Source organism: Pseudophryne corroboree, chromosome 5, assembly GCF_028390025.1.
Source record: "Pseudophryne corroboree isolate aPseCor3 chromosome 5, aPseCor3.hap2, whole genome shotgun sequence".
NCBI lineage: Eukaryota > Metazoa > Chordata > Amphibia > Anura > Myobatrachidae > Pseudophryne > Pseudophryne corroboree.
In genome coordinates this window covers 165,031,980-165,050,646 of record NC_086448.1, presented here as the reverse complement: position 1 = coordinate 165,050,646, position 18,667 = coordinate 165,031,980, and the positions used below count along the sequence as shown (strand labels likewise).

Below are 18,667 nucleotides of genomic sequence, written 5' to 3'. Positions count from 1 at the left end.
TTATACCAAAGCTCTCAAACGGGCGGGAGAGTGCGGATGACTCTGCAGCACCGAATGAGCAAACTCAAGGTCCTCCTCAGCCAGGGTATCAAACTTGTAGAATTTTGCAAATGTGTTTGAACCCGACCAAGTAGCAGCTCGGCAAAGTTGTAAAGCCGAGACCCCTCGGGCAGCCGCCCAAGAAGAGCCCACTTTCCTCGTGGAATGGGCTTTTACAGATTTAGGATGCGGCAGTCCAGCCGCAGAATGTGCAAGTTGAATCGTGCTACAGATCCAGCGAGCAATAGTCTGCTTAGAAGCAGGAGCACCCAGCTTGTTGGGTGCATACAGGATAAATAGCGAGTCAGTTCTCCTGACTCCAGCCGTCCTGGAAACATATATTTTCAGGGCCCTGACTACGTCCAGTAACTTGGAATCCTCCAAGTCCCGAGTAGCCGCAGGCACCACAATAGGTTGGTTCACATGAAAAGCTGAAACCACCTTAGGAAGGAATTGGGAACGAGTCCTCAATTCCGCCCTATCCATATGAAAAATCAGATAAGGGCTTTTACAAGACAAAGCCGCCAATTCTGATACACGCCTGGCCGACGCCAAGGCCAACAGCATGACCACTTTCCACGTGAGGTGTTTTAGCTCCACGGTTTTAAGTGGCTCAAACCAATGCGACTTTAGGAAATCCAACACCACGTTGAGATCCCACGGTGCCACTGGAGGCACAAAAGGGGGCTGAATATGCAGCACTCCTTTAACAAAAGTCTGAACTTCAGGCAGTAAAGCCAGTTCTTTTTGGAAGAAAATCGACAGAGCCGAGATCTGGACCTTAATGGAACCCAATTTTAGGCCCATAGTCACTCCTGACTGTAGGAAGTGCAGAAATCGACCGAGCTGAAATTCCTCCGTTGGGGCCTTCCTGGCCTCACACCAAGCAACATATTTTCGCCATATGCGGTGATAATGTCTTACGGTCACATCTTTCCTAGCTTTAATCAGCGTAGGAATGACTTCCTCCGGAATGCCCTTTTCTTTTAGGATCCGGTGTTCAACCGCCATGCCGTCAAACGCAGCTGCGGTAAGTTTGGGAACAGACAGGGCCCCTGCTGCAGCAGGTCCTGTCTGAGCGGCAGAGGCCATGGGTCCTCTGAGATCATTTCTTGAAGTTCTGGGTACCAAGCTCTTCTTGGCCAATCCGGAACCACAAGTATAGTTCTTACTCCTCTCCTTCTTATTATTCTCAGTACCTTGGGTATGAGAGGCAGAGGAGGGAACACATAAACCGACTGGTACACCCACTGTGTCACTAGAGCGTCCACAGCTATCGCCTGAAGGTCCCTTGACCTGGCGCAATATCTTTTTAGCTTTTTGTTGAGGCGGGACGCCATCATGTCCACCTGTGGCCTTTCCCAACGGTGTACAATCATTTGAAAGACTTCTGGATGAAGTCCCCACTCTCCCGGGTGGAGGTCGTGCCTGCTGAGGAAGTCTGCTTCCCAGTTGTCCACTCCCGGAATGAACACTGCCTGAAAGATCCTTGCATGGAACCTTCCGAATGGAATTGCTTCATAAGAAGCTACCATCTTTCCCAGGACTCGTGTGCAGTGGTGCGCCGACACCTGTTTTGGTTTTAGGAGGTCTCTGACTAGAGATGACAATTCCTTGGCCTTCTCCGGGAGAAACACCTTTTTCTGTTCTGTGTCCAGAACCATCCCCAGGAACAGTAGACGCGTTGTAGGAACCAGCTGCGACTTTGGAATATTCAGGATCCAGCCGTGCTGTTGTAGCACTTCCCGAGCTAGTGCTACTCCGATCAACAACTGTTCCCTGGACCTCGCCTTTATAAGGAGATCGTCCAAGTACGGGATAATTAAAACTCCCTTTTTTCGAAGGAGTATCATAATTTCGGCCATTACCTTGGTAAATACCCTCGGTGCCGTGGACAGACCAAACAGCAACGTCTGGAATTGGTAATGACAGTCCTGTACCACAAATCTGAGGTACTCCTGGTGAGGAGGGTAAATGGGGACATGCAGGTAAGCATCCTTGATGTCCAGTGATACCATGTAATCCCCTTCGTCCAGGCTTGCAATAACCGCCCTGAGCGATTCCATTTTGAACTTGAACCTTCTTATATAAGTGTTCAAGGATTTCAAATTTAAAATGGGTCTCACTGAACCGTCCGGTTTCGGTACCACAAACATTGTGGAATAGTAAGCCCGTCCCTGTTGAAGGAGGGGTACTTTGGTTATCACCTGCTGGGAGTACAGCTTGTGAATCGCTTCCAGCACCTCCTCCCTGTCTGGGGGAGTAGTTGGCAAGGCTGATTTGAGGAAACGGCGAGGGGGAGACGTCTCGAAGTCCAGCTTGTACCCCTGAGATACCACTTGTAGAATCCAGGGATCCACCCGTGAGCGAACCCACTGGTCGCTGAAGTTCCGGAGACGGGCCCCCACCGCACCTGGCTCCACCTGTGGAGCCCCAGCGTCATGCGGTGGACTTAGAGGAAGCGGGAGAGGACTTTTGTTCCTGGGAACTTGCTGTTTGGTGCAGCTTTTTCCCCCTACCTCTGCCTCTGGGCAGAAAGGACGCGCCTTTAACCCGCTTGCCTTTCTGGGGCCGAAAGGACTGTACCTGATAATACGGTGCTTTCTTTGGCTGTGAGGGAACATGGGGTAAAAATGTCGACTTCCCAGCCGTCGCTATGGAAACGAGGTCCGAGAGACCATCCCCAAACAATTCCTCACCCTTGTAAGGCAAAACCTCCATGTGCCTTTTAGAATCCGCATCACCTGTCCACTGCCGAGTCCATAATACTCTCCTGGCAGAAATGGACATTGCATTTATTCTAGATGCCAGTTGGCAAATATCCCTCTGTGCATCTCTCATGTATAAGACTACGTCTTTAATATGCTCTACAGTTAGCAATATAGTGTCCCTGTCAAGGGTATCAATGTAATCAGACAGGGAATCTGACCACGCAGCTGCAGCACTGCACATCCATGCTGAAGCAATAGCCGGTCTCAGTATAATACCTGAGTGTGTATATACAGACTTCAGGATAGCCTCCTGCTTTCTATCCGCAGGCTCCTTTAGGGCGGCCGTATCCGGAGACGGTAGTGCCACCTTCTTTGACAAGCGTGTGAGCACTTTATCCACCCTAGGGGATGTCTCCCAACGTATCCTATCCTCTGGCGGGAAAGGGTACGCCCTTAGTAACTTTTTGGAATTTACCAGTTTCTTATCGGGGGAAACCCACGCTTCATCACACACTTCATTTAACTCTTCAGAAGGGGGAAAAACCACAGGTTGCTTTTTCTCCCCAAACATAATACCCTTTTTTGTGGTACCAGGGTTAATGTCAGAAATGTGCAACACATTTTTCATTGTCGTAATCATGTAACGGATGGCCCTATTGGAATGTACACTAGTCTCATCGTCGTCGACACTGGAGTCAGTATCCGTGTCGACATCTGTGTCTGCCATCTGAGGTAGCGGGCGTTTTTGAGCCCCTGATGGCTTTTGAGACACCTGGGCAGGCACGGACTGAGAAGCCGGCTGTCCCACATCTGCTATGTCATCAAACCTCTTATGTAAGGAGTTGACACTGTCACGTAATTCCTTCCACATATCCATCCACACAGGTGTCGACCCCGCAGGGGGTGACATCACATTTATCGGCACCTGCTCCGCCTCCACATAAGCCTCCTCATCAAACATGTCGACACAGCCGTACCGACACTCCGCACACACACAGGGAATGCTCCGACTGAGGACAGGACCCCACAAAGTCCTTTGGGGAGACAGAGAGAGAGTATGCCAGCACACACCACAGCGCTATAAATCACAGGGATGTACACTATAATGAGTGATTTTACCCTATAGCAGAGATAGAGATATATATACCACCTGATGACATTCCTCTATTGGACAGATAAGCCTTTTATCATCCTGAATTCTGTACGCATGCACTCCAGTTATTTATGGACAGATAAGCTCGATATAATCTTTTATTCTGTACGCATGCTATACAGCCATTTTATATGTTTATATATGTTTTTATGTATTTTTATGTTCTTTTATGTCATTTTTGTGTATTAAATACTGTATTTTTTTATATATACACTGCCTAGGCTATATTGACTGCACATTTGGGAATACGCTATTTCCCTAATTAAGCCTAAATTACAGTGTCAGTGATATATTTTGATATATTCCCCCAAAAAAACAGTACACACTATGTCCGTTCTTCTTCTTTTTTAACATGTATTGAACATCAAAAGGAGCATCATCTGAATCTAGCTACTCTGGTTTTTCAGATAAGTTTTTACTGGTGTTAACATACCCACTGTTGTTACCTTCGTTATACTCACCTTGTTGTTTAAATCCACACTCTTGGGCGCTTATTTTCACCAATTCCTACAAATATATATATATATATATATATATAGTATTTGCGCCTAAATTTAGTGCCCCCCCTCTCTTTTTTACCCTATTGAGCCTGGAAACTGCAGGGGAGAGCCTGGGGAGCATCCTTCCAGCGGAGCTGTGAGGAAATGGCGCCAGTGTGCTGAGGGAGATAGCCCCGCCCCCTTCACGGCGGACTTCTCCCGCTTTTTTTATGGATATATGGCAGGGGATTCTACACATATATAGTCTTAATGACTATATTATGTGTATTTTTTTTTTTGCCAATGTAAGGTAATCTTATTGCAGCCCAGGGCGCCCCCCCCCCCAGCGCCCTGCACCCATCAGTGACCGGAGTGTGAGGTGTGCATGGGGAGCAATGGCGCACAGCTGCAGTGCTGTGCGCTACCTTAATGAAGACCGGAGTCTTCAGCCGCCGATTTCCTGGACGTTCTTGCTTCTGGCTCTGCAAGGGGGACGGCGGCGCGGCTCCGGGACCGGACGACCGAGGCTGGGCCTGTGTTCGATCCCTCTGGAGCTAATGGTGTCCAGTAGCCTAGATGCCCAAGCTAGCTGCAAGCAGGTAGGTTCGCTTCTCTCCCCTAAGTCCCTCGTAGCAGTGAGTCCGTTGCCAGCAGATCTCACTGAAAATAAAAAACCTAAATATACTTTCTTTTCTAGAAGCTCAGGAGAGCCCCTAGTGTGCATCCAGCTCGAGCCGGGCACAGATTCTAACTGAGGTCTGGAGGAGGGGCATAGAGGGAGGAGCCAGTGCACACCAAGTAGTCCTAATTCTTTCTTAGAGTGCCCAGTCTCCTTCGGAGCCCGCTATTCCCCATGGTCCTTACGGAGTTCCCAGCATCCACTAGGACGTCAGAGAAACCTTGAATATTATGGTTGTCATAATTTTAATGGTGTATGGTGCACCTGCACCCTTTTTCCAATATTGTAGTACCAAGTCCCAGCAAGGTAGCACATCCCATTATAAGAAGCCAGGGTGTGCAGTCCAGGCCCGCCAACCCGGTGGATACACTGAATACTACGGTTCAGAGTTGAGCCCAAACGTCCCTAGCATTACAGAGAATGTTACCCAGGACTAAACCATCCTCTAAGTCCACTGCACGGACCCCCTCCTCTCAGTTCACTTCTATATCAGACTCTAATGAGTCCTCAGCAGAAGGAGGGGGGTACACACTGTCACTGATTCATGCATCCTTACAGAGGATTCTCCAAGCACAGTGGAGGTGGCCCCTTTAATTGAGGCCATTAAACACATCCTTCAACTCAGAGGATGAGCCTGAGCCAGTTGCAAAGAAAACAGATGTTTTTAAGCAACAAAAGATCGTTAAGTCTGAATTCCTTCATTCTGTCCATCTTATGGATATTAGACAGGAACCCCGGGAAACTCCGGGTAAAAAGTTCCCTGTTTCTAAATGTTTACTGTTAGCACAATCCTCTGAAGGAATGGGGTAAGTGGAAAGCTTCCACTTAGCATATTGCAAGTCATGTTAAGATGTCCATCCTACCTGTCACTACGCTTGCCTCACTGAAAGAACCCACTGGTAGACAGATTGAAAAACAGTATTTTAATACCTACCGGTAAATCCTTTTCTGCTAGTCCGTAGAGGATGCTGGGGTCCACTTCAGTACCATGGGGTATAGACGGTTCCGCAGGAGCCATGGGCACTTTAAGACTTTTTCAGAGTGTGAACTGGCTCCTCCCTCTATGCCCCTCCACCAGACCTCAGTATAGGAACTGTGCCCAGGAAGACGGACATTTCGAGGAAAGGATTTACTTTTAAGTTAATGGTGAGATTCATACCAGCTCACACCTCAACCATGCCGCACAACATGGCATTCAACAAACCACATGCCAACAGGCATGAAACATAACAGCAAACGTGCTGAAAACATTTTCAAAATTAACAAATGCAGGTAAAGTACGCACTGGGCTGGGTGCCCAGCATCCTCTACGGACTAGGAGAAAAGGATTTACCGGTAGGTATTAAAATCCTGTTTTCTCATACGTCCTAGAGGATGCTGGGGTCCACTTCATGACCATGGGGTTATACCAAAGCTCCAGTACGGGCGGGAGAGTGCGGATGACCCTGCAGCACCGATTGACCAAACTGTAGGTCCTCATCGGCCAAGGTGTCAAACTTGTAAAACTTAGCAAACGATTTGCCTCTGACCAAGTAGCTGCTCGGCAAAGCTGTAATGCCGAGACCCCCCGGGCAGCCGCCCAGGATGAGCCCACCTTCCTAGTAAAATGGGCATTCACCAAATCCGGCATCGGCAATCCTGTCGTAGAATGAGCGTGCTGAATCGTACCTCTGATCCAGCGCGCAATAGTCTGCTTAGAAGTAGGACACCCAATCTTGTTGGGAGCATACAGGACAAACAGAGCCTCTGTTTTCCTTATCCGAGCTGATCCTCAAAGCTCTGACCACCTCCAGAGACTTTGAAGCAGTGAAGGTGTCAGTAGCCACTGGCACCACAATAGGTTGGTTTATATGGAAAGAAGAAACCACCTTTGGAAGAAATTGCTGACGAGTTCTTAGCTCAGCCCTATCGTCATGGAAGATCAAATAAGGGCTCTTGTGAGACAAGGACTCCAACTCAGACACCCGCCTTGCGGATGCCAAGGCCACCAGCATGACCACTTGCCAAGTGAGAAACTTTAACTCTACCTCTTGAGGAGGTTCAAACCAGTCTGATTTAAGGAACTGCAACACCACGTTAAGATCCCATGGTGCCACAGGAGGCACAAATGGAGGCTGAATGTGCAGAACCCTTCACGAAAGTCTGAACTTCTGGAAGGGAGGCCAATTGTTTCTGAAAGAAAACAGACAAGGCCGAAATCTGGACCTTGATGGAACCCAATCGTAGGCCCGCATCCACACCCGCCTGGAGAAAATGGAGAAAACGTCCTAACTGAAACTCTTCCGTTGGAGCCTTCTTGGTTTCACACCAAGACACATATTTTCTCCAAATACGGTGGTAATGTTTAGACGTTACTCCTTTCCTGGCCTGAATAAGCGTGGGAATTACTTCTTTGGGAATACCCTTTTGGGCTAGGATCCGGCGCTCAACAGCCATGCCGTCAAACGTAGCCGCGGTAAGTCTTGATACGCGCACGGCCCCTGCTGCAGCAGGTCCTCGCGGAGAGGAAGAGGCCGAGGATCTTCTATGATCAACTAGTGAAGATCTGGATACCAAGCCCTCCTTGGCCAGTCTGGGACAATGAGGATCGCTCGAACTCCTGTTCTTCTTATGATTTTGAGAACTTTTGGTATCAGTGGAAGTGGAGGGAAGACATATACCGACCGAAAACACCCACTGGGTCACTAGTGCATCCACTGCTATTGCTTGAGGGTCTCTCGACCTGGAAAAATATCTCTGAAGCTTCTTGTTGCGACGAGACGCCATCATGTCTATTTGAGGAATTCCCCAAAGACCTTTCAACTCTGCGAAGACTTCTTGGTGGAGGCCCCATTCTGCTTCCCAGTTGTCCACTCCCGGAATGAAAATTGGCGACAGATTTTGCATGTCTTTCTGCCCAGAGGAGGAATTTTGACACCTCTGCCATTGCCGCTCTGCTTTTCGTTCTGCCCTGACGGTTTATGTACGCGACTGCTGTTACATTGTCTGACTGGATCTGTACGGGTTGATCTTGAAGAAGATGTACCGCTTGTAGAAGGCCGTTGTAAATGGATCTCAACTCCAGAACGTTTATGTGAAAACAAGTTTCTTGACTTGACCATCTTCCTTCGAAGCTCTCCCCCTGTGTGACTGCTCCCCAGCCTAGGAGACTTGCATCTGTGGTCACCAGGATCCAGTCTTGAATCCTGAAACCTGCATCCCTCTAGGAAGTGAGAACTGTGTAGCCACCACAGGAGCGAAATTCTGGCTTTGGATGACATTATTATCCTCTGATGCATGTGTAGATGGGATTCGGACCACTTGTCCAATAGGTCCCACTGGAATACTCTGGCATGGAATCGGCCAAACTATATGGCCTCGTAGGCCGCTACCATCTTTCCCAACAACCGAATGCATTGATGAATCGACACGCTTGTTGGTTTCAGAAATTTGTTTGACCATTCTCTGGACTTCCAGAGCCTTTTCTACTGGAAGAAATACCCTCTGTACTTTTGTGTCCAGTATCATCCCGAGAAAGGACAATCTTGTCGTCGGTTCCAATTGTGACTTTGGAAAATTTATGATCCAACCGTGATGTTGGAGTACTGTCAGGGAGAGTGCAATGTTCTGCACCAACTTTTCCCTGGACCTCGCTTTTATCAGGAGATCGTCCAGGTAAGGAATTATATTGATGCCTTGCTGTCGAAGGAGGACCATCATCTCCGCCATCACCTTGGTGAACACCCTCAGTGCCGTGGCGAGTCCGAACGGCAACGTCTGAAACTGGTAATGACAATCCTGCACAGGGAATCTCAGAGATGCTTGATGCGGAGGATAAATGGGAACATTAAGTAGGCATCTTTTATGTCCACTGACATCATGAATTCCCCCTCCTCCAGACTGGAAATCACTGCCCTCAGAGATTTCATCTTGAACTTGAACCTTAGCAGGTAGAGATTCAGATTTTTCAGGTTTAGAATTGGTCTGACCGAGCCGTCCGGCTTCGGAACTACAAATAAGCTTGAATAAAACCCCTCTCCTTGTTGTAACAAGGGAACCAGGACAATGACCTGATCCCGACACAATTTTTGTATTGCTGCTGCTACCACTTCCCTGTCCGGGACAGAAGCTGGTAAGGCCGATTTGAAAAACCGGCATGGGGGAACATCTTGAAACTACAGTTTGTACCCTTGGGACACTATTTGCACGACCCATGGGTCTAGGCCCGATTGAACCCAGAAGTGACTGAAAAGTTTCAGATGTGCCCCCACCCGAGCGGACTCCCGCAAGGGAGCACCAGCGTCATGCTGCAGGTTTGGCAGAAGCAGAGGTTGATTTCTGCTCCTTTGATCCTGGAGACACTGTGGGCTTTTTTCCTCTTCCCCTTCCTCTACCCGCAAAGAAAGGGGAACCTTTACCCTTTTTGTATCTATTGGACCGAAAGGACTGCATCTGAGAGTGATGTGTCTTTTTCGTCGGTACAGGAGCATAAGGCAAGAATGTCAACTTGCCCGCGGTAGCTGCAGAAACTAAAAGCATCCAGCCCATCTCCAAACAAGGCCTCACCTTTGTACGGGAGAGCCTCCATATTCCTTTTGGAATCTGCGTCAGCATTCCACTGGCGAATCCACAACGCCCTCCGTGCTGAGATTGCCATGGTAGCGGCTCTTGACCCCAAGAGACCAATATCTTTTATGGCTTCTAGCATATACGCAGCAGCGTCTTTTATATGACCTAGTGTTAGGAGTATTTCGTCTCTATCTATTGTGACAATGTCTGATGACAAGTTTTCGGACCACTTTTCAATAGCACTACTCACCCACGACAGGCAATGGTAGGGCCTGAGAAGTGTTCCATTTGCCACATAAATAGATTTCAACGTATTCTCTAACTTGTGGTCCGCCGGCTCTTTTAGGGAAGTCGTCCCAGGCACAGGGAGAATCACCTTTTTTGTTAACAGTGACAGAGCACCGTCTAAAACAGGGGGTGACTCCCACCTTTTCCTGTCCTCTGCAGGGAAAGGGTACGCTACCTGAATTTTTTTAGGAATCTGAAACTTCTTTTCAGGGATTGCCCAGACTCCCTCAAATAAACTATTCAGCTCATGAGATAGGAGGAAAAGTTACATTAAGTTTCTTTTCTTTATAAAAGTAGGCCTTCTCCTGTGGTAAAGGAGTGGGCTCCGTAACTTCTAACACCTCCTTTATAGCCACAATCATGTATTGAATGTTTTTTGCTAATTTTGGATCTATTCCCCTGGAATCACTAGTGTCGACATGGGAATCAGAGTCCGTGTCAGTATCTGTTTGTACTATTTGTGCAAATGGCCTTTTATGTGACCCAGAGGGATCCCCTATGGATGACAAAGCAGAACTACTAAAAATCACATCTTCCACGGATTTTTTCCAGGTTTCTGCATGAGATTCAGATTTATCCAATCTCTTACTGATATGATTCACACTATCACGTAATTCTTTCGCCCATTCAGGCTCATGGTGTGCCAGCAGCGCCACCACATTACAACTCTGTGTCCCTAAAATGGCTCCCTCAGGGGAAGAGCTCCCTGCCTCAGACATGCCACACGCGTGCACAAACACACCAGACACTCCGGGGCTTATAGGGGACAGACCCACAGCAAAATCTGTCAGAAGGACTTGCCAGTTCACAACTCAGCACCAGTGACTAAAATCTCTGTGCATGCAAAAGGTCTACAGAGACCTTTAGCGCTTTTACACTGCCAAATTGTATAAATTGAGCACCAATATACGCTCTGCCCCCCCCCCCCCCTTATTTTTACCCTCCTGATACTTTTTTCAGAAGTGGAGTGGGAGGACCAGCGTTTCTTCCCCTGCAGCCTGCCTGGAGAAAATGGCGCTGAGCAGTGTGCTGGCTGACTGAGGAGGAAGCCCCGTCCCCTGTAATGGCGCGTTTCTCCTCAGAAAATTTCAATTTTTTTTTTTTATACTGGCGGGGGCGTAGGACTGTGTCTCGGCATCATATGCTACCTTTAGCCAGTTTAGAGTAGGTTTCATGCTGCCCAGGGCAGGCAAACTAAGTAGAGCTCCACTAGAGTGCGACCAGTCTGCCTGGGCACATTTTCTAAACTGAGGTCTGGAGGGGCATAGAGGGAGGAGCCAGTTCACACTCTGAAAAAGTCTTAAAGTGCCCATGGCTCCTGCGGAACCATCTATACCCCATGGTACTGAAGTGGACCCCAGCATCCTCTAGGACGTATGAGAAATTGTCTTAAGTCCATTTTCTCTCTAACCGGTGCTCTTACCAGACCAACCGTGGCTGCCTCCTGAGCTGCAAAAGCCATTGAATCATGGTTACAGGACTTGGGCTATTATTCCTCCATGTTTCTAGTGCCCAAGCCAAAAAGATCACACAGACCCATCCTCAACCGCAAATATCTAAAACAATTTGTCAAGGGTCTCAAATTCCGCATGGAGACTCTTTGGTCCATAGTCCTTACTATAGAACCAGGGGACTTTATGGTATCCCTGGATATACAGGTTGCCTATCTGCATATCCCTAGTGCTTCGTCACATCAGCAATACCTACGTTTTTTTATTAGCAATCAACATCATCAATTCGGTCTAATTTTCAAAGTTATGACAGTCATGGCAGCATAGCTGTGTCATCAGGGAGTCAGACTACTTGCCTATCTGGATGACTTACTACTGCTGGCTACTTCACAAGAAGGTGGTAATCACAATGTGTGCTCCACGGGGAGCACTTGTTTAACTCAGTCCTTTAATCACTCAAATTGGTGATTAAATCCTTTAGGTTCTTGGCGTGTGTGTTTTGACACAAAGGCCAATGGGCTGGAAAAAAATATATAAATGTAATGATTAAATCTGGCTGTGTTGCTTTAAAAGCAGGAGGACCACACAGGTGAGTACTCCGTTGTGGGGAGGTGCAACACTGCCACAGGCTCTGTTTAGATCCTGCGGCTGAGCTCCCCCCCACGCGAACACGACCAACCCAGCGAGCGGCGCAGGCACACGGGGAGATCCCTAACAGGACGAACCGGAGAGCGGGTGCGCGAGCTGAGGGACGAGTCTGTCCGGAGCTGCCAGGAGGTTCCCGCTGCCCCCCGCACATCTTACAAGTACGGCCGCAACGATAGTGCACGAATACCTGACTTCCACACGCAGAGGTACGGGACGCCGTCCTCTGCAACTATATGAATCTAATTACTAAAGACAGATTTTTAAAGCCCACACAGTCCGGTCAGGACTAGAGACATTTCCACTGGAAAATCTATATTTGACTTTTAAAGCAACACAGCCAGATTTAATCATTACATTTATATATTTTTTTCCAGCCCATTGGCCTTTGTGTCAGAACACACACGCCAAGAACCTAAAGGATTTAATCACCAATTTGAGTGATTAAAGGACTGAGTTAAACAGGTGCTCCCCGTGGAGCACACATTGTGATTACCACCTTTTTCATGTTCAACAATATTTATCTGCACGGTTTCATTATATTGAGTGTCATATTTAATACATGTGAAAGTAAAACACACCTTTATATAAGCATCCATTTGCATCATTTCACGAGTACTCAAACTGTAGGGGATGAGCGCAGTCAGGTGAAAACCAGATACCCATATTGAACCAAAGGGCAAGGACACCCTTTTGACTAGCAGCACATCCCATACAGTAAAACCACCCCAGTGCGCAGATTACCTCCCTTTTTGTTACTTCACAAGAAGTATTGGTTATCCATCTTCAACTCACGATGACCTTTCTTCAGGTTGGCTCGTCAATTGGAAAAAATTCTCCCTCATACCATCAGAGCAGATGTTACACTTGGGAGCCCTATTGGATTTAGCAAGTCAGCGTCTTTCTGCCAGCAGAAAAAATCTCCAAGCTGCAGAACAGGGTTTGCCAGCTGCTCCAGCCACGCCGAGTTTCCATTCACTCGGTGATGCAGGTCCTAGGACTGATGGTCTCTACCTTAGACATGGTAAGTACACAATTCCATTCTCATCCTCTACAACAAATGATCCTGCTCAAATGGAACGCCCAATCTCATCTGATCTCAACTGATGATTCTCACTCCGGAGGTCCGCTTGTCCCTCACTTGGTGGCTCCACAAGGCCCACTTGGAAAAAGGTCGGCCCTTTTGGATTCCGGACTGGGTACTTCTCACCACGGACACCAGCTTCCGCGGTTAGGGAGCAGTAACTGAACAGCCCTCATTTCAGGGTCTTTGGACGCGGTCAAAGTCCCGTCTCTCGATCAATGTCCTGGAACTGAGAGCTGCATACAAAGCCTTAACTCTGGCGCAAACTGTTCTTCAAGGCAGACCTGTTTAAGTTCAGTCCCACAATGCCCCTGCAGTGGCTTATCTCAATCACCAGGGCAACACTTGCAGCCAGTTGGTGATACAGAAAGTGGCTCGTATTCTCAAATGGGCAGAACGGCACCTTCCAGCCATCTCTGCCGTGTACATTCTGGGATTCCTCAGCTGGGAAGCAGACTTCCTCAGTCGCCAGGATGTTCACGTGGGAGAATAGTCCCTTCATCCAGATGTTTTCCAACGTCTCTTGGACAAGTGGGGTCTCCCAGATGTTGACCTCATGGCCTAGCGACACAACCACAAGGTTCTGGTGTACGGATCCCGATCCTGGGATCCAGAAGCTGCATTTGTGGACGCTCTATCCATCAAGTGGACCTTCTGTCCTATGTACTTCTTTCCGCCAGTATCCCTTCTGTCAAGTGTTCTGCGGACATTCAAACAGGAATGCAGAACCTCACTGTGGTGGCCCGTGTGGCCCAGACACTATTGGTTCTCGGACCTACAAAGCCTCTCAGTGGGCATTACCTTTCCACTACGCCAATAATTAGTCTCAGGGACTGTGTCTACACCTGGACCTGCCACGTCTTTCTTTGGCGGAGTGGCTCTTGAGTCTTCCATCCTGAGGGCGGAATGCTTTTCTCGCCCAGTAGTACAAACCATGCTTAAGGCACGAAAACTGGCCTCTGGCCGCATTTACTACCGGATTTGGCATGCTTACTTCCAGTGGTGTGCTTCCAGGCACCAAGACCATGCCGTCTTCCAGATTTCCAGGATTCTGGCCTTCATGCAACGGGGATTAAACCTCGGCCTTCACCTGGCTTCTCTCAAAGTGCATATCTATGCTTTGTCTGTATGGTTTCAATGCAGGATTGCTCCTCTATCAGATGTCCGCACCTTCCTACAGGGCGTTCTACGGGTCCAACCTCTCGACGTTCCTCATGTGGCTCCCTGGGATAGGTCTCTGGTTCTGGACGCTCTTCAATGTGCTCCTTTTGATCCTCTGGAAACAGTTGACCTAAAATGGCTAACTGCGAAGCCCTTATTTCTCATGGCCATTGCATCTGCCAGACAGGTGTCTGACTTGGGCGTTCTTTCCTGTCGCCCTACAAAGCTGATTTTTCATCCAGACAGAGTTGTACTTTGTAGCAGACCGGGTTACCTGCCTAAGGTGGTCTCCCGTTTCCATTTGAATGAGGATATTGTGGCTCCAGCCTTCGTCTCCTCAGATCTTTCACCTGTTCTTTGGATGTGGTTCGTGCTCTCCATATATATGTTGAACGAAGCAGTTCCCTACAAAGATCGGATTCCCTCTTCGTCCTTTATGGTTTTCACAAACATGGTTGGTCAGCTAACAAACAGTCTCTGGCCAGATGGATTAGAATGGCAGTCGCACAAGCATACTCTCAAGTTAGTCTTTCAGTCCCAACTTCCATCTCTGCTCATTCAACTCGGTCTGTTGGACCGTCATGGGCGGCACGCCGAAGCGCATCTGCTGAACAATGGTGCAAGGTGGATATGTGGTCTTCAATCCACACCTTTCTTAGGTTCTATGCCTGTGATACACTCGCCTACCAGGATGCTTCATTTGGACGCCAGATACCCTTATCCACTCAGGAGCATCCCCACCCTTGAAGTACTGCTTTATGACATACCCAATGTTATCTCTGTGGATCCCTATGAAACCCTAAGAAGAAAAGGAGAGTTATGGTAGACTTACCTTTGTTAACTCTTTCTTCGAGGTCCATAGGGTCTACATGGCGCCCACCCTGACGCACCTGGTCTATACGAGTTTGCTGCCTGGTTCCCTTCCCCTGTCTGGAAGAGTGTTCTTCTGTGTACCATGTCTTCCTTCTCTCTGCTTCCGCTTCTTGCTTTGGACTTGTTAACAAAACTGACCTGCCTGAGCATGGGGGCAGGGTTATAGTGAAAGGGACAGGAGAATCCTGGGATTTCTGAAAGGCTTCACTGTATGGTGCCCAGGAGCTGATCCTACCACCTATAATCCCAATATTATCCCTGTGGACCTCAAAGAAAGAGTAAACAAAGGAAAGTCTACCATAAACGCTCCTTATTTCATTTATACACTCCAGTAAAATGAAACTAAACGCAGAAGTAGGCGCATGTTTGGGACAGTCAGCAAGGAATGCACGTGAGCTGCCCCAATTCCTCCCATCATCCCTGCAGGCACCACAGACATACAGATGGTGTCCTCATACATCTAGTCTCAATATGCCACACAGCATGAAATGGTTCCTGTGAGAGACTGCTAGCGTTGGAAGTCTATTTTGGCGAAAATGCATCTTGGTCGCAACCTAATGTGCTCGGAATCAAAGACTGTGCCAATTATTTATATATGTGACACTTGTATATCTGTGTGCAACAGATTCTGTATATGAAGCACAAGGGAAACTGGTGTGAGAAAAAAGCTACGGGGGCTGCATCATAGCACTTCATATGCAGATTCATGGACTCAGTTGCACATAAGTGACAAATTAATCAGCAGTCCCCTGGTGTGTCCCAGTTGCATTGCATTGGATCTAAGGCATAATTTTGCGTAAAAAAAATAAAAAGCGTCTGAAAATCCAATAAAGTTTATTTAAAAAAAAAAGAAAAAACGCGTCCGATGTTAGCAAAGTCTCACGGAACCTTGTGCACCTAGAGGGGCTATTAGGCGCGACTGCAGAAATAATGTATTAGGACACATTTATAACTAAGTTGCAGCAAGATAAACCACAAATTAGCATTTCTGAAGATTATTTGCACTTTTGCAATTTACAAATAAACTTTAATATCATACTTCTGGATGGATATTTTGAGCACCTATTAAATCTATATCGAAGGCATAATATCCAGAACAATAACGTCATTAGTGTAGCCAGTTGGACAGTGTCATCTTACCCTCCCACGTTGTATGACTTTTGGTAGCTTCTGACCTCTGTTGACAAACACTGGAGGCTGGGCTTTGGCATTGGGTCCAGAAATTTGCATCTCGGGGTATATATTGTCCAGGTACCACTTAAATGACTTGCACTTCAATCTGTTCCTTAAGGCCACTCGCTCGCTGATGTCTCCATACTCCCTATTCCTGAGCTCTGGACGGAGGGCAAAATACTGCTCCTGGCCACAACAGAATTACACTGGATTAGTTTGATGCATTAAACATTTAAAGATTCCATGTGGCCATCAAATAAACAATAAAACTAGTCCTATACAACATTTATGGATCTATCTGGCTGCCCAAGAGGCAAGTAGGACTTCTCTGTATGGAGAACAAAGTGCAGTCAGCCTAGCTTTGGGACAATGAGGAAACTAGAATACATAAGAGGGAAAATTCTGCCAAGTGAACGTTCCCTTTATTATTACTGCCAGTGTGCGACTTTTTTACTTAAAAGTAAAACTATGCAGAAAGTGGGATGAAAGGATTCTATAAAAAAAATGGGAATCTTATCACCTCACGTCTTCCTTTAACGGTTCAATCGCTGGGGGATATTTATCAAGGCTTGGCAACAGACTAAGGGGTACATTTACTAAGCAGTGATAAGAGTGGAGAAGTGAGCCAGTGGAGAAGTGCCCATGGCAACCAATCAGCACTGAAGTAACATCTATAATTTGCATACTATAAAATGATACAGAGCTGCTGATTGGTTGATGGGGAAATATCTCCACTGGCTCACTTCTCCGCTCTTATCACTGCTTAGTACATGTTCCCCAAAGTACCAACCAACCAGCTCCTGACATTTTTTCAAACACAGCCTGTAACGTGGCAGTTAGAAGCGGATTGGTTGGTATTTTCTCTCTCTCCAAGCTTTGGTTATTACCCTCCTTTAATCAGTAAAGTCTTAAACAGGTTAGTTGATCACTCTGATACCATGGATTCCAACTCCTTCCCTGAGATCTTAATTACTGCTAAAGCGAAGTACACACCTGGCCAACACATTGGTCGTTCAGCCAACCTGACAATTGGTTAAGTACATACACACTTACCAATCGTCTGCCCCGAAAGTGTGGTGCCTGACGTCACAACCTGACAGGCATTTATATGTGGCTGCCCAGTTGTGATGTCAGTCACTGGCGGTCCCTCCAGCAAGTGCATGTCGGCAGACCCTCATACGAACAGCCAGATGCACCAATAGATCTGTAGATATACTGGCCATTAGCTATGCTGCAGGCCGATGAGATATATCTGTACGACGTCGTTCACAGACATATCTGAGGTACACACCAGCCGATGGGCTCGCAATATATTGGCCAATCGAGTGACCGGCTGATATATCGCTCAGCTTAAGAATGGATGTTAGCAAGCTATGGTTTCTGCTATATACTTCTCAATTACCCCTTTATTATTTTTACTCTCCCCTCAGACCTTCCCTTTCTTTATATTTTAGTTTTAATTTCTATGCAGTTATTGCAGGTTGAGTATCCCTTATCCAAAATGCTTGGGATCAGAAGTATTTTGATATCGGATTTTTCCGTATTTTAGAATAATTAGATACCATAATGAGATATAATGGCAATGGGACCTAAGTCTAAGCACAGAATGCATTTATGTTTCATATGCACCTTATACACACAGCCTGAAGGTCATTTTAGTGAATATTTTTAATAACTTTGTGCATTAAACAATGTGTGTGTACAGTCACACAAGTTATTTATGTTTCATACACACCGACTTATACACACAGCCTGAAGGTCATTTAATACAATATTTTTAATAACTGTGTATTAAACAAAGTTTGTGTACATTGAGCCATCAGAAAACAAAGGCTTCACTATCTCATTATCACTCAAAAAATTCCGTATTTCGGAATATTTGGATATGGGATACTCATCCAGTACCTGTTTTCTATATAAAAATGCCTAACTCCTATTTCCTTGTGGGACATGTATATTTAATGTAATCTGTGCAGCTTTTTATGTATATTTTGATACCAGCTATTCTTCGTACTCCATTGTTATGAGGTGAACTAATAAATTGCTTTAAAAAAAAAAAAAAGTGAAACTACGCAATATGAATTCCGATACGAAAACTTGCAAAATGCCCACATTCATGCCTCAGTAGGGTTACAGCAAGATCTTACACTGGGATTTAGTCTGAATAAGCCTATAGTGATGACATGAACAAGTTATGTTGCCTACCCAGAGAAGAGGCAGCCAGGCTGGGACAATGCCTATGAGGATGCAGCAAGTCCATTCACTAGGAACTGCACAATTTCAGTCTGAGTGATGTCACTGGATCCTGATGAACTGCTATCACACCATTGTTGGCCCAGCCCACCCCACCGCTGCCTCGTCTACTGCATGATTGATGGGTATG

General features: G+C 46.9%; 1 protein-coding gene across 1 annotated transcript in view; it reads right to left on the bottom strand.

Moving 5' to 3' along the window:
- GALNT11 (polypeptide N-acetylgalactosaminyltransferase 11) overlaps positions 1-18,667 on the bottom strand; it is a 99,297-nt gene that overhangs the window by 9,833 nt on the left and 70,797 nt on the right. The window contains exon 9 of the mRNA XM_063921857.1: positions 16,252-16,470. Within this exon, the coding sequence (XP_063777927.1) occupies positions 16,252-16,470 (219 nt within the window). The remainder of the gene's footprint in view (positions 1-16,251; positions 16,471-18,667) is intronic.